The 22404-nt window shown below is 55.0% G+C and overlaps 1 protein-coding gene across 12 annotated transcripts in view; it reads left to right on the top strand.

Annotated features, from left to right (window-relative positions):
• NFASC (neurofascin) overlaps positions 1 to 22404 on the top strand; it is a 201324-nt gene that overhangs the window by 135200 nt on the left and 43720 nt on the right. For 7 of the 12 annotated variants that reach the window (XM_086345648.1, XM_086345652.1, XM_086345659.1 and 4 more), the window contains 11 exons: positions 1121 to 1291; positions 5382 to 5432; positions 11512 to 11623; positions 12047 to 12231; positions 13953 to 14084; positions 17663 to 17806; positions 18815 to 18926; positions 19226 to 19392; positions 19855 to 20002; positions 21145 to 21269; positions 22255 to 22299. In XM_086345648.1, coding sequence (XP_086201774.1) covers positions 1121 to 1291; positions 5382 to 5432; positions 11512 to 11623; positions 12047 to 12231; positions 13953 to 14084; positions 17663 to 17806; positions 18815 to 18926; positions 19226 to 19392; positions 19855 to 20002; positions 21145 to 21269; positions 22255 to 22299 — 1392 coding nt within the window. Of the gene's footprint in view, positions 1 to 1120; positions 1292 to 5381; positions 5433 to 11511; positions 11624 to 12046; positions 12232 to 13952; positions 14085 to 17662; positions 17807 to 18814; positions 18927 to 19225; positions 19393 to 19854; positions 20003 to 21144; positions 21270 to 22254; positions 22300 to 22404 lie in introns of those variants that run through there. The other 5 variants (XM_086345649.1, XM_086345653.1, XM_086345657.1 and 2 more) reach the window with 4 other exon arrangements.

Here is a 22404-nt window from a genome sequence, read left to right as displayed (position 1 = left end):
GATGGTGTTCACGCTGCTTCCTGAGCACATCCCATGACCCTGCTCTCCATTCTCTCCGCCACCTCCCTAGCGGGAGCCACCATCAGCTTTTCCTTGGGTTACAATAATCATCCATACCTGGCCTCCCTGGTCTTTCTAAAAATGATCCTTTCATTCATATGCCCTCCCCACCCCCGATTCCCGGTTCAGGCTGTGGGTTCTTACTTTTAGCACACACTGTTCCTGCTGCTTAGAAACCTCTTAGCTCCTTCCTCTTCTGCCTGGTAAATGTCACGGGACCTTCAAGCCTCAGCTCAAATCCCAGGATGGACTGGGTACTCCTCCTCTCAGCTTATCCCCTTGTCACAACATGATAAAATTAATTAATTAAATAGAACTACTTTTCAAGAGAAAGAAAAAGCAATGGTGACTTGAGAAGCAATCATCAGGGATAAGAAGGAGATACCTGTGAGTAAGTTGTCAGCCTTATATTTTTACAAACCTAACAGCCTAGAAACCTGGTCATTTGCGTTTACAGATACAGTGGTTTAAAAAAAATGTAGACGGTGTGGTCAGCATTCTCAGCCACTCCTATGATGTTATTAATCTTAAAAAAAGCACACATTTTCATATTTTAACATCTCTAAAATTGGAAAGTGTCCTAAAGTTGATGATATACATCCTTGATTGGTGTATATCTGACAGTTGGTGGTGCTTTTTTCTTTCTTGGGGATGAGTGGAGGTTTAAAAAATAAAACAGGTGAACGTGCCTCCCGGTTTGGGGACCATCTGAAGGACTGTGTTTCCTCCCTCTGGCCTCGGAGCCAGTCAGATCTTTTGTGGCATGAATAGGAAATAGAAAGGTGTGGTCGCAGAGCGTGAACACGGTGGACAGACAGGTCTGAATGGAAATCCCACTCCCCTTCACTGCTTTTGCAAGCCGGATCTTGTTAAATCCTCAGCTTTCTTAGCTCTAAAATGGGAATAATCCCTCCTCAGGGTTGACAGTATTCCATCAAATACTGTGGAGCTCCTGGCCCCAGCCTGGCCCTCGGTAGGTGTTCAATCACCAGAACTATGATGATTTTTATTGCTGTTATCATTACTGCTAACCTCCCCCTGTACCCCTGCTTCCTTATAGCCATGGAGCCCATCACCCAAGACAAACGTGTCTCCCAGGGCCATAATGGGGACCTGTATTTCTCTAATGTGATGCTGCAGGACATGCAGACAGACTACAGCTGCAATGCCCGCTTCCACTTCACCCACACCATCCAGCAGAAGAACCCATTCACCCTCAAAGTCCTGACCAGTAAGTGTGCGGGCCCCTGCCCGGGGCTGGGGGCCAGGGGCTGGGAACAGCAGCCCACCGAGCCCAGACAGCCCTGGGCACTGGGATCTGGGAAGTGCCTTGTCCCCATGGCTGACCTAGAAATTCTTCCAGCTCACGGTGCCTGAGTGACTCTAGCTGCTCTTTAGCCATATCTCTTGATTCTGGAGCCTTGAGTTAAATTCGGTCCTGCTCCAAATCAGTGCTTCTCAAACTTTGGTGGAGTCAGAGTCACCTGGCAAGCTTGGCGCCCTCACCTACATCCAGTCCCTCGCCTGCCCGAGAGTCCTGGGCCTCTCTGGTCTACATTAGTTCTCCAGGTGTCCTGGAGACACACCAGAATTTGAGAAGCTCTGCTGTAAGTGGTCATTCAACATCTCTCTCATGCAGTCAGCTTGATTATTTCTCGTCATGGTTTGGTTATCTTTATTTCTAAAATAATAGCATGGAATATCTAAATTAGTGATACCACAAAATAAATTGTGTTTGATTCTGTAATATTAATGAGTATATGCTGAACCATATGGAATTGCTGTGTTTGCAAGTTGCAGGTTTATCTTTTAGTTTTATCTGTTTTCACTTTTGTTCCCTGATTGTTTGGCTGCTACCAGAATGAATCAGCATTTCCTGACCCATTTTAGCATTGATGACCCTTCACCAGGAGAGAGAGAAGCTCTCGGTCTAGAGAGTCACTTTTTGCCAGAGACCAGCCAGCCTGGAGCTTTGGCTACAAAGTCCTCGCCTGCTCAGGACACTGGAAGTGGCTATGTTGGTTTATACTGTGGTTTTGTCACTGACCTTCGGTATAAAAGCGCCCAAAGATGTTCATCTGTCTCAGGCAGTTGTGAATGTTGCTTTCAGCACCGTGGACAGAGGCAGTAGAGGAGGCGCTCAGGCAGAGGGGCCCATGTGGGGCTGGCCGTTTCCACAGGTTCAAGGAAAGGGGCTGAGCCCTGGCTTCCCAGAGCGGACCCATGGGTGATTGGTGCTGTCTCCTGGGTGGGCATGGGAGGCAGAGGAAGGCAGGAGTGAGCTCGCCCCTCTCTCAGGACATGTGGGCCCTTCTCGCCTCACTGGCCCCTGCGTGATGGGAACCGCAGTGCTGCGGGTCAGCCTGGCCCCACCCTCCAGCCATCCCACGGGTGGAGATGGGCCCCCAAGGCAGCTTCCCTCCTGTGTGCCTTCTCCTGTTGTGGGTTTTTTCTCTTTTCCTTTCTCTTCACATTCTTCCCTTTTTTTCCCTTCTTCTCTGTTTCGCCTCCCCTTTCCTCTTTTCCCCACTCGTCTCTCTCTGAACCCCATTTCCTCCTCCCCTAATCTCCCCTTCTGACCTCTGGGGCTCCCCACGCGCTGCTCAGAGCTGCCTGTACTCTGATAGCCAACAGGATGGCCAGCAACCAGGGACAAGGCTTGCTTGTTCCTAGCAGGGTTGCCCAGCTTCAGTCCACTTGCTGCCTCTTCCCTGGTGTTTTTTATTCTGGATTCAGGCCCAGAGAGGACCCCTGAGAAGAAAGTTGGGTTGTCTGAGTGCAGAAGGGACTGCCTGCCAGCTGGCTGAGCTGAGGAGGACAGTCTGGTCTGCCCAGGGGCCTCTGGAGCCAGGACAGGGCAGGCAGCCTCGGGCAGTGGTGGAGGGGCAGAATGTCAAGGCAGCACCTCCCTGGACCTCCTTCATTGCCTCACCGGGGTCCCTCTCTCCCGACCCAGGCTCAGAGTCTGCCTGCTGTGTGGGGACTGCAGAGTCAGGTGGCCACTGCAGTCCTGGGCAGAAGCTGTCACTGGTACGTGGGGTAGAGGCAGGGAGACAGAGGTGGGGAAGAGCCTTCCTTTGTAGAATTAAGCAGTTGAAGATTTCAACAACCTTTAGAAGTTGGACTTTCCAGAAACATCCTTTTCTCTACCAGAGTTAGGTAAGGGATATTTGTTTCTGCTGCATTTCTGGGTCCCCTTCTCCACTGAAACTCTCGCCTCCAGTTGCTGAGAAATGTGCTGGCCGTCGGGGACAGAACCCTGTCGGCTTCCTGGAGTTCTCCCAGGGGCAGCTTTGGCTGGGAGCAAGTTCTGGGCATCCGTGCCAGCTCAGAACTGGGTTCAGTTGCTTAAAATAACTCAGCTGTGCTTTCTCTGCTTTCCTGCCTGGAAAGGACACAAGCGTTTTCTTGTACCTTCAGAACCAGGTCTGGGAGTGGGAGACAAATCAGACAAGTTGGGACAGCTTCAAAGACTGTTCTCACCAGGGGTTTCTTTCACAGTCTGCCCACTGAGGAAGAAATAAATCTCATCACAGCCAATTTTTTATTATCTGCATTAAAGGAAGGAGAGAAAGGATCTGATACAGAACACTGGGCAATATAAAATCATTTTAAAATCTTGCCTTGGGAAGTAGTCAAAGACAGTGAAGTGGGAATAACAAAGAGATGCCTGTCCCACTTCGGTCCCAGGTGCCTCCCGGGGACAGGAGGCAGCCGTGGAGAAGGAGCAAGGCTGTCCTTGAGTCAGGCCGGAGAACTAACCCTGCTTCCTTTGACATCGTTGTCTAAGTGGCCTTCTTAGAGGCGTCAGGAAGTCTCCCTGAGTTTCTCAGATGTGCTTCAGAGTCCACAAAGCGTGAGGTCAGTTCTGAGCATGGGCCCTTCTGTTGCAGCTGGTGGCACAGGAGCATGGGGCCCCCCCATCCTCCGAGGCCCAGCTGCCGCCCCTCCCGCCCCACGCTGCCCTGCCTCTTCATGCCAGTGAGGGTCTCGGGTTCCACCTTTACCTCCAGATAAACCCAAGCCACCTTCCCACACACAGGCAAGGTCTTTTACAACCAATATATCCCTGTTTAAAGGATGGTTCTGAATAACGAAACCCCTTCTAATGGACGTTAAGCAGCTCTGGGATGCAGAGCAATGCTGGTGCTCCTGTTGCCTCCCCGCCATGAGTTATAACAGGATTTGATCCGTCTTCCAAGATGCAAATGCTCTGGCAGCCTCTCCTCCCTCAGGCTGCTGGGCTGGGTCCAGGCTTCTCAGGGCGTCTGCTTGGCTTCCAGTCGGCGCTCCCATCCCGACCCTCTGTTGGTGCTGTCAAAACTTGAACCGGTAGCTGGAAGGAGACGCTGGTAGGAGAATGAAAAGCTCCTTAAGGATGTTGGCATGATCATATGCCCCATTCCAAAATGTCTTTCTCACTGAGGATTCAGTGCCCAAAGGTTTTCATTACCCAACATCAGAGCCCTCTGGTCTCTTGTTCCATAAGGGATGGCTTCATCCTAAGCTAGTCCAGAGAGCTTTGAACCTCTATCTTGTTAGCAGGCCTTTCCCTGTTCTAAGTGTAGAACTCACAGCTCACGCACTCTCTCCTGTCCTTGGCTCCCTTTCTGAGCCTAAACTCCGAAGCTCAGCCTAGCTGTCCCCCTCTCCCAGAATCACTCCTCGCCTCCGCAGAAAGAGGCGTTTCTGCCAAGAGACTCAATCTGGAGACCAGGATAGTGCCCATCTGGGGAGTTCTTGTTGCTGGTCAGCACATGATTGCTGGGCACTACCAAGGGTCCTCCTGTCCCATTCTGTTGATGATCTGTCTCTATCTTCTCCCCTCATTTACCTCCCACCCCTTGCAAGTTGGCTTCTGCTCGGGTGGGGCTTTGCTCTTGCCCCAGGGCTCACTAACATTCCTTTCTCTTTAGTGACCCCAGAAGCTGGCCTGACCCAGAGTCCTGGGAACAGAGGATTTTGGTGGAAAAGAGTTGTTCAAATTGCTACAGGATACCACTAATTCATATCTCATTTGTTTGAAATTATAGTATGACCAAGCAATTAAAGGTCATGCCTAATTTCTTTATTAAAAAAGAAACTTACTATTGCCTTCTTTTGCAGGATTTAACCTTTTCTTCCCTTCTGGGAGCTGTTTTGTGTTGCTTGTTCTTCACCAAGCGTATTTCCTTTCCGAATATGCTGTGTGTTTCCTTTGCGAAAGACCACTGGTGCTCCCTGGTTGTTTTGTGGCTTTGCATTTCTGTTGTTCTCCCCCGTTTTTGCCTCCTTGACCTCTCCGTGGCCCCTGTTTGCTCACCCTCTTTTGTTTATTGCAGACCACCCCTATAATGACTCGTCCTTAAGAAACCACCCTGACATGTACAGTGGTGAGTCGCCGTGGTAGCCTTGGGAGTAACCTTGCCTGTCCTAACCCCAGTTTGCCTAACTCGACTGACACCATGTCATTAACTCGTGCCGGCTGCCAAGCCTTACAGTTGGCCAGGTCAGGGTACCAAGGTGACTCCTCCAGAACTGGGAGGAAGGTGGCCAGTGTGGAAGGTGGAGGTGCTTATGTGATGGTGTGGTCTCCTCAGAGATACCAGCCTCCAGTTGTGAGTTCTGGACAAGTTTGACCTACCTGGTCAAACCAGGGTAGGACTTCAAAACAGCTTCTCAGAGGTTCAGTAGAAACTTAGGAATCAGTGGTGGGTGGACAGAGAATATCTGAAAATAAGGGACTTCCCACAGTCAGGAGGAAACAGGAAGTCTCGTTTCCATCAGTGGCTTAAAGAGCACAGAAAACTTTGTAGTCTTTGATTAGCCGGGTTTAAGTGTCTAGATGTGAATTGCCTGCATCGTGCTCTAGCCTTAGTCACTGGGCATACATTTCACAGGTCTTACATCTCTTTAAAATTCACCTGGGAAATAGGAAGAAGAGTCTTGCTCTGAGTTTTCTTTCAAGGTAAGTATAAATGAAGTTGGACCATCCATTGCGGTCTACACCTGGTTCTCTTCCCTCCTCTGGAAGTGCACTCAGATCCAATCCCACCCCCTCCACCACACATTTGCAAGTCATGGAACAATTTCCATGAGGCATATTTCTAACTCATCACACAACTGGTTGCTCAAGCTGATTAGTAGAGTAATTGTCTGTTTCCACACCTGAGCTACCCCCCAAGCATGGCTCAAGGATGTCTCATTTTCCTTGAGCAGCCAGAGAAATCGTCATTTGCTGGCTCTGGAGACGCAGCTGCTCCCAGCATCAGTTATGGCTCAGAGCTAAGGCTGCAGGTCCCCAGGGGGGTCACTGTTGGCTCAGAAAGATAGGAAGTGTCTGTGCGCTGATGTGTTAATATCAACTGATCGGTGTCTGGAGTGGAGGACAGGAAGGGGGAGTGAGAGCCAGGGAGACAGGCAAAGGCTGTAACTTGGCATCAAGCAGCCAGAGCCATGCTGAGATCCTGCCAAGGAGATTTACTGCCCGAGAATGCAGGGGACCTTTGTTGGATCCTGGACGTTGCTTTCAAAATAATGGGGCCAACCACCATTATGTCCAGAGCCTCAGAGCACTGGTGAGAAATGTGCCTTTTTCTAAATCAGATTCTGGGTAATCTGTCATGGAAGTAGTCTTTAGGTTGGAGTCTGTAGAAGCCAGTAAGTCTCGTAGAGGCCATCTGGTCCAAGCTCCTTGCTGTATATAAGATAAACCATCGAGGCAGACATGTAGAGTTGTTCTATCAGTGATAAGTTTGAGTGATTCTAACCATTTAATAAACTAGTGTGTGACCGGTGGTGGATAGTATTGTGAGTAAGCAGGAGTTAGAAGAATCATCCAAGACTAGGAAACTAAAAGCTCACGGGAGCTCACAGGAAGATTAGCCTCATCTCCTCAATCCAAGGTGGATGGGGCTGACCAAGTACGACCCGGGCTAGAAAGGGTATAAAGGTCAAAGTGAGGCACGTGCTGAACCAAGGACAGCTAGCTCAGATGCTTCTAGAAGAAAACAGAAGGTGAAAAGGAAGGAGAGAAGATACAGTCCTTCCCTGAGTTCCTGGACCGAGAGGCACAGTGTGATGAATAATGCCCAGTACCCCTCTGGGCTTAGCTCTGAATATGCCCCTTTTGTAACAGCAGGGCCAGCCCATAACCACACTTTTCCTAGAGTGGTTTGGTATCCTGTGAGTGTATGCCAGGTGTCCCCTGACACACTAAGTAGTAGGCAGAAGCTGGTCTGAGATGGTAACTTGCCACTTAGAATTCATCCTGGCAAGGAGACAGGCAGAGCATGCCCTCTGAGGCAGTCTGCCTGGAATGAAACTCAGGCTCTAAGACATGCCATCAAGCGACCTTGGACAAGTCATTTAGTCTATTAGAACTTTAATCTCCTTTTCTGCAGAATGAGTATATTACCTGCTCCAAAAGATTGTTGTGAAGATTAAATAGGATAATGTGCATATGTCCCTAGTGAGATGTGAAACACATTCATGATTAATAAATGTTACCATTGTTGGTATTAAAGAGGATGGTTTAGTGTTGACTGGATCAAGCACGGTTGTTCTTTGCTTCTGAAATTAAGAGGGAGGTGGAGGAATTGAAGAGAAGCTTAGGGGAGAGAGACAGGCACAATCACAGGAAGAAAGTACTATGGAGGGAGAAATTGTAGGGCAGACTGGAAAAATGAAAGCTTTTCCGATTCTCAGCTATGCTGAGAGCAGAGTAAGAACAAAGCTCCAGCTACTGCATGAGGGGCTGGGGATAGATTTATGGAAGAGATTTCTTGGCAGTAGAAGATATTAAATGTTACTAGCAAAGAGTTTTGCTCATCTTCTGGGGTTGCTTGGTCAGCCATTTCTAGAGCCAGAGAGGTGGTGAGATGCCAGGAATCCAGCCCCGTGAGTTCTCAGTTCCGAGAACTGGAAGCAGCAAAGGTAGGTCCAGCCACCCTAAAAGCTGTGTGTGGCAGAGGTTTTCAGACACGTCTGATTCATTGAACTCTCTTCTGCTAACACGCAGCACTCGACAGAGGCAGGCAACTCGGGTTTCCCTTAGTCTTGCCATGTCCTCTTGCAGGAGGCAAGTTTGTGCTGAGGCAGCTTTCATTGTCTCTGTAAAGCCAAGGTGGTTGAGGCAGAGGCATCTCCTGATGTGCCCCTGCTGACCAGATTCCCTGGAAACCCATGAGCCCACTCTTGCACCACAGCAAGAGCAGCAGAGGATGGCTGCCCATGACCTCGAGGTCAGATGAGCCCATGTGGGAAGCTGTGAGTCTTCAGAGATGTGAGCGTTAGCAGCTGGATTCTGAGTTTGTTCAGATATCAGGTCTGACTCCAGCCTTGATGATTTACGAGAATAAGAGAAGCATTATCACACTGGAGAGGCTGGATCCCCACCTCTGAGACAGATCCTGTAAAACCCCCTGTCATCTTCCAACACACACAGCTCATAGAGTGATCACCTTTGTCTCTAGCACTCTTCCTGGGTCTGTGTCTCCCAGGAAAGAAATGAGCTACCCTCCCTTGGGAGCAGTGGCTCCCAAAGGTACCAGCTGGATTATCCTTCTTAAACTTTCCTGTAAATCCGTTTCATGTAAGAGGACATTTCTTCACAGCCTCCCCTTTGAGTCCAGCCTTTTCATCCCTTAACGATCCCACGTGTCACCCTGACTCCTCTTTAAGCTTTCCATGGCCTTAACAATCCAGTTGGGATGTCTTTGGAGCCTCTTAATTTCCAGCCCAGCTTCTGTTTTTCCAGTTTGGGAGAGAAGGATCTCCCTAACTTTATTGAATAGACATCCAGGAGAGAAGGACTCTCAGCTGAGATGGCAAGAACCAATATTTGAGGGAAACATTGTGGAATAGTTTCACCAGAGAAGCTCATTAAAACAAAAATATCTTTCTCCTTTATCTCTTTTGCCCTTGAATTTTGGTATTCTTTGGTTTGAGTAAGAAAGATCTTCCCAAAACTGACTGTCAGTCCTAGGAACAAGTAGGATATCAGTCTTTAAAGAGAGGGGCAGTGTAGAATAGATGGTGCAACCCAAGCTTTGGCTCCAGTGGTCCAGAAGCCAAACATAACTGGCTTGTGACTTTGCCAAGTCTGTTGACTCTGCTGAGCCTCTGTTTCCTCTCTGGAAAATGAGAGGCATACCCCCAGGTTTGCTGTGACTTTCAAACATGACGGTGGTGGTAGAGACAGAGCCGAGCCCGGTGCTTGGCCTGCAGTGAGTGGCCAAGTGGCAGCCCTGACTGTGACCTCTGCCTTTAAGATGCTCCTCCCTGTATTTCTAAACTTTGGCCTGGTTGCAGTGGCTTCTCCTCCTTTAGGGTGACTCTGGTTGCTAGCCCACATCCTGTAAATGAGGGATGCTGTGGCCTTTTTATAGGCCCAGCTGCAGTGTGTCCAGGCAGCCACAGGGGGCCGCTGTGCTCACTTCCCCTCTCCCATCCTCGCTTTGTTGGTCGTGTGTGCTTACAGGGCTGCATGCTAAGGTGTGAATTAAACGTCCACAGGGACACACATTGGTTGCCGCAGGTTTGGGTCCCACGTGGAAGGAATATGCTGACTGAACTTCCATGGAACCCCCCAGTTCCCAGCTCTCAACAGATTCACCAAACTGGCACCAGAGCCTCCTGCCTTCAGATCTCCTTCTCCTCCCGGTGCCCCTGACCTTGTGTTGTCTGACCATTTGGGTGACTCCAGGTTGATGGGTGGGAGGAAGCTGCTGCCTTGGCATCAGGCTTCTTTGGTACTGAGAGCTGGATGCGCTTAGAGTTACAGATGGTAACCAATTAACCACATAATGGATTAACCCCTTCGGTAGCCAGTGTTGTATGTGTGTGTGCTGGTGGGGCAGGTGAGGACATCTGCATAGAGCGATGACACGGGGTAAACTGTTGCCTTCTCTTTTCTTCTTTCCTCCTCTTGAATTTATTCATTCCACACTCATTCACCAAGCACTTGCTACATGCCCTGCAGTGTGCCAGCAGACTAATTACCTCCATGCACATTTCATCATTCCTTCCCCTTGATAAAAGGATAAAATACACGCCAGTTCTGTGACACACCCTCCTCTGATGGCTGATAGAGAGAAGCTGGGTGCCCGCAGGACAGGAGCCCTGCTGCGCCAGCCAGACCCCAGCTAGCCCCCGAGCCCAGCCGGGGCACTGAGACAGGGTCCCTGCCACTCTGTCCTCATTCCACCAGCACCCAGTAACAGTACCTACCCCACCCCGCCTGGACGCATGCCTGCTCTCACTCCAGGCACCCAGTAACAGTACCTGCACGCCAGGCACCCAGTAACAGTACCTGCCCCGCCTGGAAGCACGCCTGCTCTCACTCCAGGCACGTCTGAGGGCTCCCAGCCCCCTGGCAGCGCCGCCTCCCCTCTAGCTGAGTCAGAGACCCATTAAACCTGTGGGGAGGCCCAGCTTGTATTTATATTTTTAACTCTTCTTGTTGACAGTCACACACCTTTTGAGCAAAGGTGACCCCTCCAGTTTGCCCTTGCTTTGGGGTTCCTGGTTACAGAATCCTTGTTCTTCCTCGTCCCATCTCATTCATTTCCGTAAAACCGTGCAGAGAGCTCTAAGGCAGAGGTGAGGCTCAGGTAAGGTGGGGTCCACTGCACTGGGGTGTCCCCAGACTTGCATGACCCCCTCCACAGGGACAGAGCCACCCTGAGCGTGTCGCCTCTGTGAGCCCCTGTCCTTGGAAAGCTGTGTGTGTGTCACTGATTGCAGGCCCCAGGGCTGCTCCAGCCTGCTTGAGTGGTGGAGCGGCTCCTCCATCTTGGCTGCACTTGCTTCTCACCCCTCCCTCAGTCTCTCACATCCAATTAACACCCTCCTCCCTGCCGTGCGGAAGTCATTAGTGAAGCAGCAGATTGGATTTTAGCCCCACAGTGATTTCCTGTCATCCCTGTGCATTAATTCTCCCCTGTCTTTGCTAAGCCATTAATAATACTCCTTGCATCTCTGACTGTTCATCTGAGTCTTTGTGGCTTCATCCCAGCTCCTTGTCTCCGGGGTCCCAAAGAGCCGGTTGTCTGTCCTGTGGCCCCAAGCTGAGACGGCCTCCCTGGGGCCACCGTGCTGGCCTCTGGATCCCAGCGCGGGATGTGCAGAGAGTGGACTGTCCCTGCTCAGGCAACCCTTGCCCCTTCCAGGGCCGGAGAGGCTTATGAACTGGGGGGACTCTGGGCTCCTTTTGGCAGAGCCTTTCAGAGCTTAGAGCTGCTCACACACACGTGCCGGTGGGGCTGAGGAGCCCTGCGCTTCCTAACACACCTCTCTTAATGATGCCCCGGCCCCTGGGGTGGTTTCAGCGGTGCGGCAGGGGGTGGGGGTCTGCGGCTAAGGGCATCATCAGGAGGGCACGATGACCTTTCTCTCTAGTCCAACAGCTCGGCCCAGCTGGGACAGCCCTCTGGGCAGTAAGCTCACAGAGCTTGTTCCATCCTGTTTCAGCCCGAGGAGTTGCAGAGAGAACACCCAGCTTCATGTATCCCCAGGGCACTGCAAGCAGTCAGATGGTGCTGCGTGGCATGGACCTCCTACTGGAGTGCATCGCCTCTGGGGTGTACGTACGGTTTGCACCCCGACTTCTGCCCGCCCCCCCAGGAGGATGGGTTGGGGGATTGTGCATGCTCTGTTGCTGCAACATTTTGCAGAGGGTGGGGTGGGAGAGAGAAGCAGATAGCTCCTAATGAGGACACTGCCAATCATGGTCATCCCATTCCGGCCACCTTTCTTTCTCAGATAATGAGGAGAGCAGGTAGCTAGGCTTCCTGTATGTGTTAGACCCCCTTGTGATCTTAGCTGACTCCTTTGTGCGCCCTGTGGCTGAGCATCCCCTTTGCACAGGAGGGATCAGCCCTCGAAGGACACGCATCCTCCTGAGCCCAAGGACACCATAAGGATACCCGGGTGTCCTGGGCTCCACACAGGCGTGGCAGAGCCACATGTGGTGGTAAGTCCCTGTTTCTTGCTTGGTCTCTCTTAGCCCCACACCAGACATTGCATGGTACAAGAAAGGTGGGGACCTGCCATCCGACAAGGCCAAGTTTGAGAACTTCAACAAGGCCCTGCGCATCACCAACGTGTCCGAGGAAGACTCTGGGGAGTATTTCTGCCTGGCCTCCAACAAGATGGGCAGTATCCGGCACACGATCTCGGTGAGAGTGAAGGGTACGTTGTGCGCAATTCTCACTATGACGGCCTTGCCAGCCCTCACCTCCGCGGCCACCCCTCCCTCTCGGGGTGGTTGCATGAGTGGGGAAAACACCAGCACGCTGATGAGTGGGAATAGCGACCTGCAGGAGTGGCATCCCCCTGGATGCGTGTGTGCGTGTGTAAGGGCAGGGAGGAAGGGGAGTGTCACGGGCAGAGATCCCCCACCATCGCCCTCCTCCCCTGGGCGCCTGGGGCTCTCTCCGCAGGCGCACTCTCTTCTGTGGCCTGTTTGGATGACCCGGAACCTGTCTTTCGTTTCTCATTCCTGTTCGTGGCGTGTTGTCTTAGCCCTATGCTGTCTGTGTAGTTGAACATGGTTCTTTTTAAAAATGGGGAGGGATCATGGCCTGAATTATTTTTTTAGGAAATCGCTTCCCTCCCCTAAAAATACCTGAGCTGTTGTCAGCAATGGAGCACGTGTCTTTGTGGGTCCCAGCCATGAGGCTGGGAGCTCCACCAATCACTTCTCAGTCTGAATGGCGGGGCTGAGTGGATGATCAGGGTGATAAGGTTAAATACCACAGAGCAAGAACTTTCTTAGCACATGCTCATTGACCTGTGACCTTGGTTTCAGCACCACACTCAGAATAGGGGTACTTAACATTCATTGGGGTTTCAAGAGCTTTGAACTCTGATCCGAAGGACCCTCTTCTCAGAATAATCCACATATTCACAAAATTTCCAAACAGCTGGAAGGAGTGGCCAGCTAAGAGCTTCTGCTAATCAAAGGTCAACGGTAAAAGAATGAGCAGCACGCCTTTCCTAAGTGGTCTGGTCTTGCAACAATAGCAGTGGAAATCCAGCGGGGCCGGCCCCTGCTACTTTACTGTCCTCCCTGGCTTGAGGCCTTGGGTGCACATCAGGAGGGCCTGCTGCTGCTGCTGCTAAGTCACTTCAATCGTGTCCAACTCTGTGCGACCCCATAGATGGCAGCCCAACAGGCTCCCCCGTCCCTGGGATTCTCCAGGCAAGAACACTGGAGTGGGGTGCCATTTCCTTCTCCAGTGCGTGAAAGTGAAAAGTGAAAGGGAAGTCGCTCAGTCGTGTCCGACTCTTAGCGACCCCATGGACTATAGCCTACCAGGCTCCTCCGTCCATGGGATTTCCCAGGCAAGAGTACTGGAGTGGGGTGCCATTGCCTTCTCTGAGTAGCTCTCAATTCATTGGCCACCTGGGCTTCCCCCGGGGATTCTGACTTACTAGGTTGACGATGGGCCCTGGCATTCGTGTTTCTTAAAAGCTCTTCAGGAGGCCCCAGTTTAGAACTCTTGTTCTGAGAACTTGAAATAAACCAGTCCGCATCTGTAGTGCCAAGTCGACCAGAGGTCGGGACCGCCATCCCATCGGGACGAGCCCTGGGCAGGCGTGGGGGGTGGGCCCGGCACTCGGGGGCTCCTGCCGCCATCCCATCGGGACGAGCCCTGGGCAGGCGTGGGGGGTGGGCCCGGCACTCGGGGGCTCCTGCCGCCATCCCATCGGGACGAGCCCTGGGCAGGCGTGGGGGGTGGGCCCGGCACTCGGGGGCTCCTGCCGCCATCCCATCGGGACGAGCCCTGGGCAGGCGTGGGGGTGGGCCCGGCACTGGGGCTCCTGCCTTCCGAGAGGGAGCCCCCTTGGTTTCCTCAGCCTGCTTGTCTCATTTGACACCCCTGCCTGTGCCTGTCCTTGTCTTCCAGCTGCTCCCTACTGGCTGGATGAACCCAAGAACCTCATCCTGGCTCCTGGCGAGGATGGGAGACTGGTGTGTCGAGCCAATGGGAACCCCAAGCCCACGGTCCAGTGGATGGTGAACGGGGAACCTTTGCAATGTGAGTAATCGCTGCTGTCCTGCCTGTCTCTTCTCCCTCCTGGGAGCATCCAGCTCCCCACCCCTGTGGACCAGCTCTGTGCCATCAGAAGTGAGGGAGCGACCCATCCTTTTGAACCTTTCAAGAGGGAGGAAACCCAGCCTCCTTTGTGTGAGATAGAACAGGAGGCCTGTGCCCGTGTTTAAGGGATTTCTGCTCCCTAGGGTTTTTTCATAAATTTCTGCTTTCTGCCCCTAATAACTGCAAAGCTCAGTTTGAGAGCTGGGGACCTCAGCTGTGTCCCTGAGATCATGGGCTCTGGGTCATGGGGCTCAGGAGGTAGAGGAGACCTTGGTAGCTCATCACCATTGCCCCCCACCAAACCCCTCCCTCTGCTGAGGGTATAATAAGAGGCAGGGTTGTGCGACAACATGGAAGATACGGTCGGAAATGAGGGGAAGCCCCTCTGAGAGCAGAGCTGCCCAGTGCAGTTACTGAGTGCACATTAGCGTCCAGGAAGATTTAGTCCCTCCCAGATGCAGGGGTGCGTGGCTCCAGGCTCTCTCTAGCCGGAGGCCTTGGTCAAAGTTTCACATCTGAATTCACTCTAGTTGCATTTGCTTTTTTATAAAAAAAAAACTTTGTTTTTGGCTGCACTGCGTCTTCATTGCTGCACAGGCTTTTCTCTAGCTGTGGTGAACAGGGGCCCCTCCCTGGCTGTGGTGAGCAGGCCCCTCTCTGGCTGGGGTGAGCGGGTGCCCCTCCCTAGCTGTGGTGAGCAGGCCCCTCTCTCGCTGTGGTGAGCGGGGGCCCCTCCCTGGCTGTGGTGAGCAGGGGCCCCTCTCTGGCTGTGGTGAGCAGGCCCCTCTCTGGCTGTGGTGAGCAGGGGCCCCTCCCTGGCTGTGGTGAGCAGGCCCCTCTCTGGCTGTGGTGAGCAGGCCCCTCTCTGGCTGTGGTGAGCGGGGGCCCCTCCCTGACTGTGGTGAGCAGGCCCCTCTCTGGCTGTGGTGAGCGGGGGCCCCTCCCTGGCTGTGGTGAGCAGGCCCCTCTGTGGTGAGCGTGTGCCCCTCCCTGGCTGTGGTGAGCAGGGGCCCCGTCTCTGGCTGTGGTGAGCGGGGGCCCCTCTCTGGCTGTGGTGAGCAGACCCCTCTCTGGCTGGGGTGAGTGGGAGCCCCTCCCTGGCTGTGGTGAGCGGGGGCCCCTCCCTGGCTGTGGTGAGCAGGCCCCTCCCTGGCTGTGGTGAGCAGGGGTCCCTCCCTGGCTGTGGTGAGCGGGGGGCCCCTCCCTGGCTGTGGTGAGCAGACCCCTCTCTGGCTGGGGTGAGTGGGAGCCCCTCCCTGGCTGTGGTGAGCAGGCCCCTCCCTGGCTGTGGTGAGCAGGCCCCTCCCTGGCTGTGGTGAGCAGGGGCCCCTCCCTGGCTGTGGTGAGCAGGCCCCTCCCTGGCTGTAGTTGAGTGGGGGCTGCTCTCTAGCTGCGGTGTGTGGGCTTCTCCCTGCAGTGGCCTCTCTCCTCGTGGAGCTCGGGCTCTGGGCACAGGCTCAGTACTTGCAGCCCCCAGGCTCCAGGGCGCAGGCTCAGTAGTTTGCCACTCGGGCTTAGGTGCTCCATGGCATGTGGGATCTTCCTGGGCCAGGGAGCGAACCTGTGTCTTCTGCATTGGCAGGTGGATTCTTTACCACTCTCAACTACCAGGGAAGCCCTGCTTTACATGTTAAACGTCCTGTCCTTACTTTCTCTGAAGGGTCAGAGCAAATACAAACTGTATTATCAGCCAGATGGGACAGAAAATAGATGGCAAGAACTCAGAACCTAACTCGTGAGCAACAGCTGATAAAAGCAGGTGGAGAGGAGGGAGCCGGGCAGAGGAGACGGCGTGAATGCACCTTTCTAGACATTTATTGTGTGCCGGGCGCTGAGCATCCCTCTTAACCTCGTTAACCTCAGACACTGAAGATGAGGAAATGAAGTGCTGCCTTTGCAGAAACTGCCCCGAGGTCACACGACCCGGGACTGAGGGAGCTGGGGGCTGCTGTGACAACGCCTCAACCTGCCCTGTTTGGTACTGAGCCTCTAGTTATCCTAGGAAATAGCCTCCCCCTGCACACAAGCCACTTACTGACTTGGCCTGTCCTCTGCCCTTCTCCCTGTCCTGATGGCACTTCGGGGATAAGGCAGACAAAGGCTCTAAACTCCACAGCACCATTAAAGAAATGCAGAGCCCGGGATTTGCAGCTGAGCACTGGCCCTGGCAAGGTCCCCCATCGTTCAAAGGAGTGACTGGGAGAAACGCTGGTCGCCTCCAGGTGAGGAGACGTGAAGTTGCTGGCGTTGCTTCCTCTGTGCCTTTTTGCTGAGGCGCCGGAAGAAGGATGAGAACACTGACCTTGGCTTTGTTCACCACCTGATTCCACATCTCCGGGCTCAGACCCGCTGTCTATGGGGTGGCGCCCGTGGGGCCGGACCCTGGCTCCCCCTCTGCTGACTCCTGTGGAAGGTCTGAGTGATCCTGGGTGAGGTCATAGATCACACAAGCCAGGTCATCTGGCCCAGGCCCAAAACCTTACAGAGGAAAGGCACCTCGTGGTGGTGAAAGATGAGGAAAGTGTGGATTCTTTACATTTCTGGAAAACTTTTATTTGTATTGCTCGTTATCTCATTCTTGCTCTCTTACCTTACCCTTCCTCAGAGTAGGGGAAGATGAAAGAAATGCTTCCCTATTTGACAGGTGAAGGAAATGAGGCCCGGAGGAGCTACTGATTTGCCCCGACTCTTAGAGTGATTCGGGCTTCCCAGGAAGTGCTGGTGGTAAAGAACCCCCCTGCCAATTCAGGAGACATAAGAGATGTGGGTTTGATCCCTGGGTCAGGAAGATCCCCTGGCGGAGGGCGTGGTACCCACTCCAGTATTCTTGCCTGGAGAATCCTGTGGACAGAGGAGCCTGGCAGGCTATGGTCCACAGAGTTGCAAAGAGCCGGACGTGCCTGAAGCGACTCCCCAGCCTCCGCTCTCTGCATCCGCAGCCAGGGGGGCCAGGAGAACTGCGACAGGGGTGTCCTCTCAGTGCGCACGTGTCTTGGGAAGGTCAGGTCACTTTGGCAAATGGAGGGGCTCATCAACTTGCAGCAGGCGTGCGCCTCCAGGTTTAACTTTGTGGACGTCTGCAGAGTGCTCTGCTCAGAGGATGGGAAGCGGGTAGGCCCCACCTAGTTGTTTATTGCTTTATGCTTTTCAAAACACTTTTGAATATATGCACATTGGGTGAAAATGATAACAGCCCTCCAACCACATGTGCTCAGCCCTCTTCTAATGACATACATAGACTCTCCAGTCATCCTCATAGAAATGCCACAGGGTGGTAAGTTATCCCCAGACAAGGAGCCCGAAGTGTTTAGAGCCAATAGGGCCGGTGGGTAATGTGGTTAGAATTCAAACCACGGCTGCCCAGCTGCCATGTAGCTTTGACCGGGATTCCTGTTCCCATTGGACGGATTGAGAAATAAACTCTGGTAGGCTCAGTCCTACCAGGGAGCCCTGGCCCGAGTCCCACACGCCCTCTGCCTGCCCTCCCCGTCTTACGAGGAGCACCTTCCTGTCTGTAGCGGCACCGCCCAACCCCAACCGTGAGGTGGCCGGGGACACCATCATCTTCCGTGACACGCAGATCAGCAGCCGGGCCGTGTACCAGTGCAACACCTCCAACGAGCACGGCTACCTGCTGGCCAACGCCTTCGTCAGCGTGCTGGGTGAGTGCACCCCTCTCCCCCTGCCTGCCGGGGAACCTCCAGGGCCCTGCTCGGAGCGTGGGCTCCCTCTCTGCTTGAGAGATCAGTCAGGCTGTGGGGAAAAGGGCAGCAGTGTAGGGAAGCGTGGAGACCCAGGATGAAATGAGGAGCGGTGATGGAGGACTTAAAATCTGCAGAGCTGGGTGTGCAGACGGTTCATTCCACTCAGAGGACAGACGGAGAGCTGAGACACCAGGCTCAGTCTCCTTCCTCCCCTGACAAGAGGAGGGACCGTCTCACCTTCTTGGTGTGTCCATGTTGAGTCTCCCCTGGGCCTCAGGGTAGGAGCTACTCTGAGTGTGTTTGTGGCCCTCCTGGAGCAGGCAGAGGGCAGAGGGCAGGTGCCACTAGGAGAAACCTTGGGGCTGTGGAGGGGCAGATGCAGAAGCTGCTGGAAGGCTGGGGGCATCCTCTGCAAAAGTGAGACTGGATGTAGACTAGGTGCAGATGGGTCAGCTTCCTCCTTCCTTACCTAATCCGGAGGGAGGTTGATGGGGGAGGTCACGCTGGTATTTAGAAAGCTGCCCCGAGGAGAAGGTACATTGAGATAAGACTGGTCCCCAAGGAGGGGGAGGAAGGCAGACCCCCACCCAAGGTCAGGGTTAGGTCTCTGGGGTCACAGAGAAAGGCAGACCCCCACCCAAGGTCAGGGTTAGGTCTCTGGGGTCACAGAGGAAGGCAGACCCCTGCCCAAGGTCAGGGTTAGGTCTCTGGGGTCGCACAGGAAGGCAGACCCCCTCCCAAGGTCAGGGTTGGGTCTCTGGGGTCACAGAAGGCAGACCCCCACCCAAGGTCAGGGTTAGGTCTCTGGGGTCACAGAGGAAGGCAGACCCCCACCCAAGGTCAGGGTTAGGTCTCTGGGGTCACGGAGGAAGGCAGACCCCCGCCCAAGGTCAGGGTTAGGTCTCTGGGGTCGCAGAGGAAGGCAGACCCCCACCCAAAGTCAGGGTTAGGTCTCTGGGGTTGCAGACGTGCCGCCTCGGATGCTGTCGCCCCGGAACCAGCTCATCAGGGTGATCCTGTACAACCGGACCCGGCTGGACTGCCCATTCTTTGGGTCTCCCATCCCCACGCTCCGATGGTAAGTTCCAGGAGACCAGGCTTCCCCCATGGGGGCATCTGTAGGGGCATCTGTCTCACCTCTCTCATCGCATTCGGCCCACGAGAGGGGTTCAGCAAGTTCTGGGAGCCGCAGAGGGTGGAGGCTGAGATGAAGCTGGCAGAGCATCTGGGTCAGGCCTCTTATTGTGCAAGGAAGGAAACTGAGGCCAGAGGCTTGCCAAGGCCAGCCATGGGTGGGGGCGGACGCACGGCCTGGGGTCCCTTCCCCCGGGCTGGTCGTTTCCCAGCATGCTGTGTGTCCTGCTGCTCTGTTGTGAGGTTTAAGAATGGACAAGGAAGCAACCTGGATGGTGGCAACTACCACGTCTATGAGAACGGCAGTCTGGAGATCAAGATGATCCGAAAAGAGGACCAGGGCATCTACACCTGTGTTGCCACCAACATCCTGGGCAAAGCAGAGAACCAGGTCCGCCTCGAGGTCAAAGGTAAAGGAGACGGTCGCTAGGTAGAGGACGCAGTGAGTCGGGGCCGGGGGGGCATCTTTAACTTTGAGGATGCCACCTCAAAGTTATCCGTGTGTGTCACTTTGAAAACGCACCACCTTTAATGTTTAATCCCTAGTGGGACCTCCCTCAGGGCCTCCGGCTGGCCTGCATGCTGCACGCACTGAGTCATTACCTGCCCTAGGCAGCGAAGCCTGCTCCCCACACCAGCTCCCCGCCACCGCCCCAGAAACCACGTCCTGTGTTCCTGAGCCAGCGAGAAAGGGCCTGGGCGTTATTTCCATTGGGGATCTCCTATTCCGGGCCTCCCCGACCCGTGCACCTAACTGAATCCTATTTCTGCCACCCTCTGCGGTCCGTGCAAGCTGGTCATGCATGTCACCCTGTGGCCGCTCGGGGGTGGGGGTGGCAGAGAGGAGCTCAAGCTCAGGCGCTTCTCCGCAGACCCCACGAGGATCTACCGGATGCCCGAGGACCAGGTCGCCAAGAGGGGCACCACGGTGCAGCTGGAGTGCCGCGTGAAGCACGACCCCTCCCTGAAGCTCGCGGTCTCCTGGCTGAAGGACGACGAGCCGCTCTACATCAGCAACAGGTCTCCGCTCCTGCCTCCCTGCCTGCTGCGCCCTGGGGCCCTGCCTTCTCCCTTGATTCTGGTGATGCGTGGACGCACCCGGGCTCCTATGTCGGTGTATCACTGCAGAACCGCCGAAGAGGGTTCTGGACCCCTCAGGGGAGATCCCCTCCAATGCCTGCCCCCTCTCCACTCAGCGCCCTGCTCCTCTCTCCTCTTCCGCCGCCTCTCCTCCCCTCCTCCCCTCCTTTCTCTCCTCCCTCCTCCCTTCCTTCCCCTCCTCCTTCCATCTGCACTCTCTTTTCTGTCCCTCAGCCCCTCCTTGCTCCTCTTCGGCGTCCATGCCGGATGCCCCCCGCCTCCTTTCAGCCCAGCCAGCAGTGCCTCGTCCCCCGACAGAGGCGGGGATGCCTGAGCAGGCTCTGGCCCTGTGGTTACTTGGCTCGCCCTTACTGCACCCTGGGCCCATGCCTGTCCTCTCCCTCAGCCAGATTCGGATCTGACTGGAGTTGAGGGCGGGCCCAGGCGTAGATGGTGTGTAAAGTCCCCCAGGTGTTGTGAATACACCGCTGCGGCTGAGAACGTTGATCTGAGCCTCCCCCTGGGCTCTCTTCTGTACCAGCTTCGGTCTCGGGGCAGGGTGCACGTGGGTACCAGCTGGGTCTGCCAATCATCTGGTTTCCTGGAGGGGCATAATCCTACAGCAGGCACGGGCTCCTGGGTGCCCTCCTCCCTCTGGAGACAGTTCAGGGGAGCCCAGGGCACTTGGGTGAGTGCAGGCATCGCTCTGGGATGGAAACAGAGCAAGCTTGAGAAGACCTGCCTTCAGGGGTGGGCTGTGCTGCGCCCTAATTCAGGAGGGGAGCGCAGAGGACCCGGGGGATCCAAGCACAGTGAATACGGAGGGGCCCCCTAGTGCTGCCCGTGTCCTGGCTCCTCCTCAACCTCCTCAAGCTCCACGAGTGCTCAGCATGGCAGGAAGACCCTGTCCCTCCCACAGCACTGCAGTGAGCCCCCGTCCCCTAGGAGGGGCTGCAGCTGCCCACTCAGACCCACTGTCCCCACCCCAGGGAGAAGATGGACAGGCAGTGCCTGCCACCCCCGCCTCCCCACCTCACCGTCTCCCCTCCACCTTCCTCCAACCCCTCCCGCTTCCTTTGCAGAATGAAGAAGGAGGAGGATTCCCTGACCATCTTCGGCGTGGCCGAGCGGGACCAGGGCAGCTACACGTGCGTTGCCAGCACTGAGCTGGACCAAGACCTGGCCAAAGCCTACCTGACCGTCCTCGGTAACCGCCACTGCACGCCCTGCCGCGGCCCCACCCCGCCTCCCTGCCCTGACCGTCCTCGGTAACCGCCGCTGCACGCCCTGCCGCGGCCCCACCCCGCCTCCCTGCCCTGACCGTCCTCGGTAACCGCCGCTGCACGCCCTGCCGCGGCCCCACCCCGCCTCCCTGCCCTGACCGTCCTTGGTAACCGCCACTGCACGCCCTGCCGCGGCCCCCACCCCGCCTCCCTGCATCCAGAGAAGTGGGGTGGCTCAGAGGGCAGTGCCCACGGTCAGCCAGCCAGCCAGGCATGGGGATCCTCTTGTCTGAGGGTCTGAGGGTTAGGAAGCTGCTCCTCTCAGAGCAGGCTGTACTGGATGCCTTACCTCCTGAATGGAATCGCTAACTCACCTCAATCCTCAACTGAAGGGTGCCGGAGGAGAGAGGGATGGACGGGGTTCCTATTGTGGTCGTTTTAACCAACTTTACAGCTGACTCTAAGTCACTAAGTCAATTAAAACTGCCCATCCAACAAGACAGCTCTGTGTTTGGCCTTCTAACACCCACTGCTGCTTTATTCTCTGCCTGCCTCTACTGGAGGGATTTCACAGGGTGCTGGGCACTCCCCATGACTCCCTCTTGGCGGGCCCTCGCCCCCAAGCCAGACTGTAAACACAAGCCATCCCAAACCCGGGGGTGTGGTCTCCTGCCCAGCGGAGCGTATCCTCTCTTCACCTCTGCTGTCTCGGTGCGTCCCTGCACCGTCCCAGGGAACAGTGGGCCCAGACACGGTGCCTGCACCGGGACAGCAAGCAGACCGCGTGGCTGCAGAGGGAGCACGGGAAGGCCTTTGTGAGGGCCGGGGCACCCTCCACGGGATGGGGGGTGGGGCCAAGCAGGGGCCAAGCAGGGGCCGCTGTTCAAGCCTGGCCTCCTGATCCTGCCCTTAGAGCACCTTTATCCCCAGCTGACCTGCTAACCTGGATAACCCCTCTTACCTTTGCAGCTGATCAGGCCACTCCAACTAACCGTTTGGCTGCCCTTCCCAAAGGTAATTCGTACTAACCCCAGGGCTCGTGCCAAGCACTCGAGGTGCCTTGGAGGGTGGCGCGTAGGAGGAGGAAGGCCCTGCAGGAGAGGAGTGCTGTGCACAGGG

The sequence above is a fragment of the Bos grunniens genome, chromosome 16, assembly GCF_055505025.1.
Source record: "Bos grunniens cultivar Pamir isolate PY7600 chromosome 16, Bosgru_T2T1.0, whole genome shotgun sequence".
Lineage (NCBI taxonomy): Eukaryota > Metazoa > Chordata > Mammalia > Artiodactyla > Bovidae > Bos > Bos grunniens.
This window is presented reverse-complemented; position numbering and strand designations above follow the sequence as displayed.